General features: G+C 43.6%; 1 protein-coding gene across 1 annotated transcript; it reads right to left on the minus strand.

Moving 5' to 3' along the window:
* Positions 1-353: 353 nt before the first annotated feature.
* On the minus strand, positions 354-924 carry LOC112494519. The gene is made up of 2 exons (XM_025086114.1): positions 792-924; positions 354-722 (listed from the first exon to the last, which is right to left on the minus strand). Exons 1-2 carry the CDS (start codon positions 897-899, stop codon positions 420-422), a joined length of 411 nt encoding a protein of 136 aa, XP_024941882.1. The 5' UTR covers positions 900-924; the 3' UTR covers positions 354-419.
* Between the last annotated feature and the right edge of the window lie 9891 nt (positions 925-10815).

Here is a 10815-nt window from a genome sequence, read left to right on the forward strand (position 1 = left end):
GACAGCTACGAAGAAGAGTATACCGAGCACGCATGAGGAAAGAATTAGATGATCTATGGTTAGAAGATAGTGACGATTCACCATACGACATATTTGACTTAAGGTCATTATTTTACTTATCAATATTAAACAACTAAGGGAAATTGATGTCGGGAATAGGGATCTTAAAATAAAAAAGGGAAAACAAATATTTTAAAAATAAATGATTATATTTTATTTTAACAAATAAAAATTGGAAATATATAAAGGATTGTTAAAAATATTTATACTATATCTATATACTATATCTTATATAATCTACTAAATGACATTTTTAAATTTTGTAAAGTTTAGAATTTTGAATATGAATATGAAAGAACTTCGAAATAAAAATCCAAAACACAAAACATCACTAATAAAATTGTCCACATTGTCCACTTTCACCGAGGAGGGTTGTGAGGTCTCCGCAATGGGGCAGGAGGATCTCGCGGACGGAACAGTCGCCTTCCCTCTTGAACCTCTGCTACCGGAACGGCGGGCCTTACCCGAATCCCGGTAGTGACGAACCAGAAGTAGTCCCCTATCCCCGGATAGAAAAAATATCCAGGACCTCTTACTTCGCCAATGTTAATATGGCTGAGAATCCTGGACATTTGTGGGGCAGGGAGCTGAAGCCACTCGTCTGGCAAGTCAACAACCTCTTCATGACCGTTTAGATGGTTCGGAAGGGTGTCAAAGAATTCCTGAAAATAAACAAAATTAGTAAAAACGAAATGAATAAATAATATCGATAACAAATTCGTAATACTTACAAAGTCGCGAGCTTCTTCCTGATTTTGTCCGTTTGCCGGAGGACGCTCAGTTTCCCTCGTAGGAAGTTCCAATAGAAACGATAGGATGAATAGGAAAAAATTAAACATGTTGACTATTTCGTTAAGTTATACTCAATGTCGAACAAGTAATGAACAGGAATCGAATCTAATAGTCTAACGGTGAGAGAAACGAGTGACAACGTGCATTCAGACCCTTTGCGCGTAAAACTAAATGATTTTCTGAGCGCCAGTACCATGATTTTGGCTGCTTATATAGTCGATTTTTGCTGATGCTCTAGGTATGGTTAGGACATTAGGAATGCACTCAACTAACCAGCTGGGTAGATGACACAGGCAGTGCACTGGGTAACATGCTGAGTCTGCAATTATATTAACTGTCGGCTATGTTATTATTCTGTTTCGGAATGAAGGCCGATATACGTAACAACATATAGAATACTTGAAACTGGGAGCCCTACTTACCTTAGAGCAGCTCTTATTAATAAATCTATGTCACATGCATCGCATTCACTACGGAGAAGGGTAAACGATGTTGTAATTCCGATCTACCGAACTGAGTTCTATCGGCATGCGTTACATATTTCTGGTCCTCTGTTTTGGAACACGCTACTATCTGCCGTTCGCGATGCGTCTTCATGTCGCGTTTTTCGGGAAAGACTACGCTCCTTCCTCATTAAAAAACAGGAATAGTGACTTTTGCTACTAACTGATTGCTTCATTAAATTGCCTGTTTAATATAAGTTTACAGAAACGATTTGTATGTTTCTCCGATTACCCTCTTGGCTGCTAGCCTCAATGGTATTGTTTACGTGCCTCCAGGCCGAAGATATAGATATAACGCAAATACGTTCTCTAAGATATTGTATATACTTTTATTTATCTGATTACTTTATTATATTCTATACTATTGTATCCCTGTGTTTCTGTTGTTTATATCTTCTTTATATATGGTAAGCTTTTACCATATTATATTATTGTACCTTATACTATACTTATACTATTGTATCTTATTTTTTCTGTCGTTTATCTTCCTTATATAAGAGTTTACGATATAGTCCATCGATTAAAATTTGCGGTATTTGTTGATTATAATATAATGATTACTTCAATGTATTGTTACGTTCCACTCTTTATAATTATAAATGGCAAAACACATTAATTTCTTCTACACATTATAATCATTTAATCATATAATCATTAATGTAACATATTATTAACGTTACACTAATAATATTAAATATTGCATTTTACCTTGTTAAAATTGAACAATGATAAATAAACGGATAGGCCTGAATCTTCTCGGATGACATTCAAGGAGATTCAAATAACGGAGTACGACTTGGTATGTTGATTATCGGAAAAGGGTTAGCTATCAATCGATATATTAAGAATTTTGAAGAAGGGGAGTCACATTGACCAATCAGAAGTAGTTTTACTACTATAAAAAGGGAGTCAGAAGTAGCATTATGTGTGTTTTAGGAAGAGACTAAGAGTGCAACATCAGAGTTGTTGGGTGTGTCGTGAGTGAAGTCAAAAATACCAAGTACCTCTAAAACTTATCCAAGTTACCAAAATCAGAGTATTCACAATTACTCGTAACCTTCCCGGATAGAACTGAAGCCGTTGTATAGGGCCTCTATCCATCCTTACTATTTCTAAAAAGGTAGAACTGAAGCCGGATCTAGGGCCTCTACCTTATCCTACCAAATCATTAATACAAATCGAAACTTCGATCAACATTCCATACATCATCAGAACTTGGATAGGACTGATTCACGCTGAACATCCTAATAGAGATTCGATCGGATACTGAAGGAATTCCAAATATACTTCTTATTCAAAATCTGAGTAAGTACAGACTTATGCTTAAACGAAGTGGTAGAAAAGTTCAGTTATGTAAAATATTCAGACAATTAAATAAACCATATACTCAAAAACAAACAAAACCAACGAGCCAAAAGGATCTTGTCGCGACTGAATATCAAGTTAACGAACAAAACAATTCTATTCAATACTTACCGTGGAAATTGATTCCTATAGAATTTTCAAGTCTACCAAAAGATTTACCTACCGAAGAATCACTTAAAAATAGAATATTTCCAGATCCGCGGAGACATATCTTGAGAAATTATCACAACTCCAATTCATAAAATTCGTTAGGCCTTGTATTAACACGTGGACGTGCTGTAAAAGTAGACCGAACCAACGAATCATCCCTTATATTACAAACTTCATTTACGATTGCTTGATTTTCCGGATTTAGCAATCGTAACAATATATATACGCGTATGTGTGTCAAACGTAAATAATATAATGATTTTTTTTTCAGGGGCTAGGACTACGCCTTCACTGGCGAATAGCTGGTGTCCAGATGTGGGCAGCTTTCAGATTGGTGTGTATTACACTATTCTATTTCATACTATATACATCATACATGATTATTATCTTTTTTTTTCAGGGTCTGGCCAGCTGTTTTTTGTAATTTTTTATTTTTTATTTATATTTCTAATTTCTAAGCTATTTTTTAATTAAATTTTTTATTTTTATTTTGCAATTTATTTTTTCATTTTTTATAATAAATTTTTAAAACCGATTTTCCTTGATCCCGCACAGCCCGCTTAAAAAAATGTACAATTCATCTTCTCTTAAAATGTACGACACATGTTTAAAAATACCATATTTTTCTTTTTTTTTATTTCCTTCACCTCCATCTCCCCATATCTTGTTAATAATGGTAACGGGCGGTAGGAAATACAACATTAAGCGTATTCCTCTATACAGGGCTCAGGCTAATCAGCGAAAATATATCACACCAGACAGCTTTATAATATATATATAGCGTTTCTTACAAAAACACTGTGTTCTATTTCACCATGGGACGCTTACCTCCTTAGGATAATTAAAAAAATTACCGACCGACGGTCACTGCATAATTACCGACCGTGATACGCCCCCTGGGGGACATACGACGCTGTTGCTGGGTGGTTTCGGGCCTTAGGACCGCGTGGTGAGAGGGTCTGCAACTGTGTCGCAGGTGGAGGGGAGAGCTGGTCGCATAGGCGAGGCGGTGGCGCCATAGTGCAGTGCGGGGGACCGGAGCACGGTGCACTCTATGACTCATAGGAACAGTGGTGGGGGTTTGTTGTGACTCCCATAAGTGGTGTGTATCTACTGTGACGTGATTCTCCGGAATCGCGCCACAAAAATTAATAAACTTTTCTTTTCCGCTCAACCTAGGCTCCGCACGACAATCCACTAGCGAAATTCCGTCTGCGACATTACCGTTAAGTTTTCCGCTTGTGAACGTCTACTATCGTCCCTGATGTCAGTTCCGATTACGTTTTCTAAGACTAATTATTCTTTTGCTTTTGTTACGATATACGCAATCTTTACTCTCGAGTCTCTCGACAACGACATAAGGGCGTGAGGACAGGACAGCCACATTGGAGATTTTGGAGGATTTTATGGCGATTCCGTTTGGCTGTTGATGGCGATTTTGAGATTCTTCTGGCCAGCTGTTTTTTGTAATTTTTTATTTTTTATTTATATTTCTAATTTCTAAGCTATTTTTTAATTAAATTTTTTATTTTTATTTTGCAATTTATTTTTTCATTTTTTATAATAAATTTTTAAAACCGATTTTCCTTGATCCCGCACAGCCCGCTTAAAAAAATGTACAATTCATCTTCTCTTAAAATATACGACACATGTTTAAAAATACCATATTTTTCTTTTTTTTTGTTTCCTTCACCTCCATCTCCCCATATCTTGTTAATAATGGTAACGGGCGGTAGGAAATACAACATTAAGCGTATTCCTCTATACAGGGCTCAGGCTAATCAGCGAAAATATATCACACCAGACAGCTTTATAATATATATATAGCGTTTCTTACAAAAACACTGTGTTCTATTTCACCATGGGACGCTTACCTCCTTAGGATAATTAAAAAAATTACCGACCGACGGTCACTGCATAATTACCGACCGTGATACGCCCCCTGGGGGACATACGACGCTGTTGCTGGGTGGTTTCGGGCCTTAGGACCGCGTGGTGAGAGGGTCTGCAACTGTGTCGCAGGTGGAGGGGAGAGCTGGTCGCATAGGCGAGGCGGTGGCGCCATAGTGCAGTGCGGGGGACCGGAGCACGGTGCACTCTATGACTCATAGGAACAGTGGTGGGGGTTTGTTGTGACTCCCATAAGTGGTGTGTATCTACTGTGACGTGATTCTCCGGAATCGCGCCACAAAAATTAATAAACTTTTCTTTTCCGCTCAACCTAGGCTCCGCACGACAATCCACTAGCGAAATTCCGTCTGCGACATTACCGTTAAGTTTTCCGCTTGTGAACGTCTACTATCGTCCCTGATGTCAGTTCCGATTACGTTTTCTAAGACTAATTATTCTTTTGCTTTTGTTACGATATACGCAATCTTTACTCTCGAGTCTCTCGACAACGACATAAGGGCGTGAGGACAGGACAGCCACATTGGAGATTTTGGAGGATTTTATGGCGATTCCGTTTGGCTGTTGATGGCGATTTTGAGATTCTTGACGTAAACGACAACCTTGGAGATGCAAGTAGATACAAGAGATGCCTTGGAGACCAAGAGATGCCCGCCGGTTCCGTCGACCTGGATGTCGCCGGTATCCTGCTGCTGCCACGACGCCAAAGAAGCCCTGAAGCACCCGGGAGGGGACTCCGCCGTTTCCGTCGGCCGGCGGGGGCTGCCCTCTGAGCCTATCCGCCGCCGATACGACCGGCAGAGAGATGAGGCTTTTCTCCCTGGCCCGCCTAAGTCCTGCCGAACACCCACGTCAGCGCCGCCGTCCGGCGGAGAAGCCGCCGACATTCCTTACTGGTCAGGCCCAGTGTACTTCGAGGGCCGTGCGTTCAGAATCGCCGTTCGTCTCCGCTTGGCCGTTTCCGTTGCTGCGCGTCGACGCTCGGGTGAGCTCGGGTACCCTCGTCAACGTTCGTCCCGTTCCGGTGCCGTCCCGCCTCACCTGTGCCCGCTTGCCAACGATCGTCGATCGATAATTTATTGTCGTGCGAAGTTTAAGCGAGCAGCGATGTGCTAAGGATATTGCGATATATATTGCAACGTTATTCCTCAAAAACAAAATCCCAATAAGAAATTAGACGATAAAAGATATTCGGAAAGTTGGGAACTGTACACAAAACGCCGAATGATTCTCTCTCACCAGATTTTCGATATTAACGAGACCCGATACGCGATAAACTAACTAGTGTTGGGCACCAGGTGATCTCCGGGGAGAACACCACGAGTGCGGGGCACTCGAGATCTTCAAAATTCTGAGGAAAACGCGAGAAAGCTCGGAACAACGAAAGGGACAAGGAAATAGGAACGGCGACTCCGCTAAGATAGGAAAGAGCGTAGTAAGAAACGGCGACTCCGCCAAGAAGAAAAGAGACAGATAGGTAAACGGCAACTCCGCCAAAATAGAAGAGAGGAAAAGCGATAAACGGCGACTCCGCCAAGATAGAAATGAGAAAGATCGAGAAACGGCGACTCCGCCAAGATAGAAGAGAGAAAGATTAATAAACGGCGACACCGCCAAGGTAGAAAAGAGAAAGATAGATACACCGCGACTCCGCAAAGATAGAAAGAGAAAATGTAGTAAACGGCGACTCCGCCAAGAACGTAAAGAGACAGGTTCACAAACGGCGACACCGCCAAATAGGGGAGACAAACGAGACACGAATACGGCGACACCGCCAAGATAAGAGAGAGAAGCGCGAAGAAAAGCAGAAATAGAAGCGAGAGAGAGAGAATCAAGCGGTCGACGAGAACTTCAAAAGTATACCCGGTTCAGAGGCTAGCTCACCTGGGAGAGCGTCGTGGCGTTCAAGAGCCTACATGGGAGAAGAAATAGACATGCGAGAAAGAGAATAGGTAAAAGAAAGATAACAGAGAAAACTAAGTAAGTTTAACGCACCGAAGCTATATTAGAAACAGCAAGGAAGCGGCATGCAAGCCATACAGCAAATTACAGCGTGTCGAAAGCAGAAAAGATAAAGCGAGATTAGCGAGATTCAAAGAGGTGCGAAAGCGAAACCAAGTAACAAAATCCTTAAAATAATAATACAAAGCAAAAAGTTCTTGAAGGATTCTATATAAACTAAACTTCTTAAAACGAAACGCGGAATTAGCGAGGGACTATGGCCCTGTAGCGATACGGCACGGCAGCGGGACGGATCCGCGCCGGCGCAAAAGATACTTTCGACAATATTTCAATAAACCGGAGACTACAAAATACACGCGAGAACAAAGGTCTAAATTCGTATCGGTACGAAAACCTGGTAACAAATTCACTCGCGAAATTTCCCGACAATTGGAAAGAGTCAGAACACGCACGATATAAATATGACGATCAGCGCACAAGTAGAAAATACACTTCAATAAATTAACACAGGTAATACAAATAATATACAATAGTTAAGAGAAATGGCAAGCTCTCGAAAAATTATCACCAGAATAGTGTAATCGGCAAAAATAAATTAATAGGTACGCCACTGATAGTCAGTGCGTCCTTTATTCTTGCATCACGCGAGTACGCACAAAAAAAAAGGTGACTCTACGCTCGACCCGCAGCGTAAGGTATCGAAAATATTATACTAAGACAGGAATTATGAATTTCCAGAAATTGAAATAATAATTAACTAAAGAGGAGGATGCCATTCCTAATAACGAAATCGAGAAATACATGAGCAATATCAGGTAAAGAAAAGAATTATTTAAAGTCAAAAGTCCATATAATAAAGCGACATATAACGCCGGAAAAGATAGAAAAGCCCCAAAAGATATTCGCTCGAAACAGCTAGACAGACTCAACGGGAAACGGCCAAGCCGGAGACGCCGGGACCCTAGGTGTTTCCACGTGGTCGAGAAGATAATCGGTAACTTATAAAATATTCGACAATTCCAAAGCACTAAATTACAGCAGAACGCAATTAATTACAATATATTTGATATAATAGGGACTCTACGATAATAAAAGAAAAGCGAAATAAGATAACGGTATCCGGCACTATCGTCTTTTTACTTAGAGGGACTGGAACGACATTCACTCCCGGTAGCGAGAAAATTTGCCGTCGAGACAAAGTGCCTAGACGGGATTGCTTCAATTAAATTCACAAAATCTCTAAAATAAAGGTAACGAAAGGTGCTCACCAAATCGGTAAAATACGGAATCGAGGAAATCGGTCCTCTGACTTCTTTCCTTCCTTCCTTCAATATAATATAATTGATATAACTGGGAAATCTTAATCAGTCGAATCCGGCTCGTCTTTGATCACTCGGAAGTACTTTGTGAAATCAACCACTGGCTAAGATGCTCCAAACGTAAGTGAACGAGTCGGAATTCGTCGCTAGAGCAAAAGAGCACTATCGTCCTTCTACTTAGAGGGACTGGAACGACATTCAGTCCCGGTAAGCGAGAAAATTTGCCGTCGAGACAAAGCGCCTAGACGGGACTACTTCAATTAAATTCACAAAATCTCCAAAATTAAGGTAATGGAAGGTGCTCACCAAAGATATCCGGTACGGAATCGAGGAAATCGGTCCTGAGACTTCCTTCCTTCCTTCCTTCAATATAATATAATTGATATAATCTTTTAATCGATCGAATCCGGCTCGTCTTTGTTCTCGGCTTCCTTGGTTCACTTCAATGACTTCTATACGCGACCACAAGCTAAGATGTTCCAAACGTAAGTGAACGAGCCGGAATTCGTCGCTAGAGGAAGAGCCCTACACGTCCGTGGTGGGTTACTCCTCAGACGGGTTCAATGCAGTGTCCTGTACAGCTGGCGGACGGACAAGTTTTTAAGGAGGAGACGGTTTCAATGAAATAACGTAATATAATTGATACTGAGTAAATTAATACAATAATAGAAAGAAACAAAGAAGCAAATTTCACAATGTGTGGCAGGAAGCTAAATAGAATAACTAATGTAACGAAGGAATACTGATAATAAAGCGCAGTCTACAGGGGGGGGCTCGTGCGGGAGCACGCTCTGACGGCTGTCAGTCAGGGACTAGGGTGGTGGCAATCAGCCGGTCTTCACAGCAAACTATGGGCGCCAGCTACAATGCGGTGTAGCACCGATCCGGGACCTTCAAAGATCCTCGGATGTTTACAATCTGTCTAAACGGACGCGGTTAGCTCGGGGAGTGGCAGGAGGGGTCTCAGGGGGTCGGGTTCCCAATCGCTATGGCTTCTTAGTAATTACCTCGATTTTTCCGATCTGTTAAAAACAAAAAGGGATATTAACGTCGGGTGGGGGGGAGAGGGGAGTGCGAACCCTTACAAGCGGCCGCACGTTCAACACAGTCGCGCGACACACCACTCGACCTCGCGGCGTGACAGGGGAATACAAGAGATGGTCGGTCCACGTAGGGACGACTCGCAACGCTGATTATATGATAATAACTAACAAAAGAAAGGGCTAGCGAGGTTAATGGGGAGGGGGGGGATGGGACAGGGAATCACTCAATCTTTATCTTACTCACGCTACTCTCTCGTCTCTGTTCACTCGTTCTCACGTTCTCGATCGTCGTCTCTCTCACTGCACATATTAGTTCCGCTCGCTTTATATCCCTCACTTATTTCTTTTATATTCCTCAGGTTATCTCTCACTCCGCTTAGTACTCGCACACGTATCTCTTACACACTTATCTCGCTCGCTCTATACTCAATATACTGGATATCTCGCACTCTCTATCTTTCACACTCATCTTTTCGCACGTTCTGGCTCGAAGTGAAGTTCTCGTGGCGCGGGACCACGTTTCTTCTCTTGGGCTGCTCCAGGGGCCTCGCTGGTTGGCTGGCAGCTGGAGTTCGGAGAGGCTACGCGCTTCGGCATTGGTCGGCGGGTCTGGCATGGCAGGGCATTGGCGGTGTGACGGGCGCTCGAATATGGTTGGCCGATTCGTAGTCCTCTCTGCTGGCCGGGCAATATGGCGGCGCCCTGGGCCTGTCAGTCGCCACGATGCATCCGAGCGGTCGGGGGAAGGGGACCCCGCCGCTGGCTGCACGGGCTTAGTGGCTACCCATGCACCAGGACTGCACCGGGGACGGGTGGCAGCGTTGGTGGCTGGCGGTCGTGCAGGTTGTCGTAGCTGGGTCTAACGGTCAGTTCCCTTGTTCCTGCCCATGCCATCTCCGCGTCCCGTTGCCTAGGCGACGCAGCCTCTCTCGCTGGTTCCCTCGGTCGGTCCATCGGTCGGTCGAGCTAGGGGTGGCTGTTGGTCCACGCTGTCTTCGAGCCATTCCTGCAGCTGGGAGGGGAAGAGAAAGGGGTTGGGAAGGAAGGGGGGATGGGAACTTATCGCTAACTTATCACTACCTTAATTTAGATGTTTCCTCGCGGTCACGGAGGCGAGTGGTGCACTCGAGCCAGTTGGGTGGGAGAGGGCATGTAACGGGTCTTCACGTTACAATATATATTGTGACGTGGTAGATTTCACCCGTCTTGTCCTCGGCGGAAAATCACGCCGAAACGCGATACGGGCCGAAAGGCCATTGCAAAGTCCAGGCAGGATCCACCGACCGTAAGGGCCTAATCAAAATTTCGATAGATTACTTTATTATTTTCTTTTGTTTTGCGTGTACTCTGCCGGAGTTCGAATAGGTGCTCGCTCGCCGTGCCCGTGAAGACGCGGAGAACGAGAGAGAGGGAGCCAGCTGGAGTCCCAGGAGGAAGGGAGCTGCGACACGCGCGGGTCGACACTCGCGCTATCTGCGGACAGCAGCTCTACTGGCCCAGGAGGCGCGCGCAACGCGGGACAGCTTGACGTCACGCGGCAGCAACGCGCTCTACTCCGCTGGTACTCAACCACGACGACTGGAAGCGGCGTACACAGCGCCACCCGACTGAGCACCACTACCGACCCCTATGGCATAGCGCCCATCGTCAGTTTGCGCATAATTATATTTCCGCGAGTTGGGAATCCAGGGACGCCTGGTGCACCCTCGCACA

Source organism: Cephus cinctus, unplaced genomic scaffold (assembly GCF_000341935.2).
Source record: "Cephus cinctus unplaced genomic scaffold, Ccin1 Ccin1_scaffold0061, whole genome shotgun sequence".
NCBI classification, from domain to species: domain Eukaryota; kingdom Metazoa; phylum Arthropoda; class Insecta; order Hymenoptera; family Cephidae; genus Cephus; species Cephus cinctus.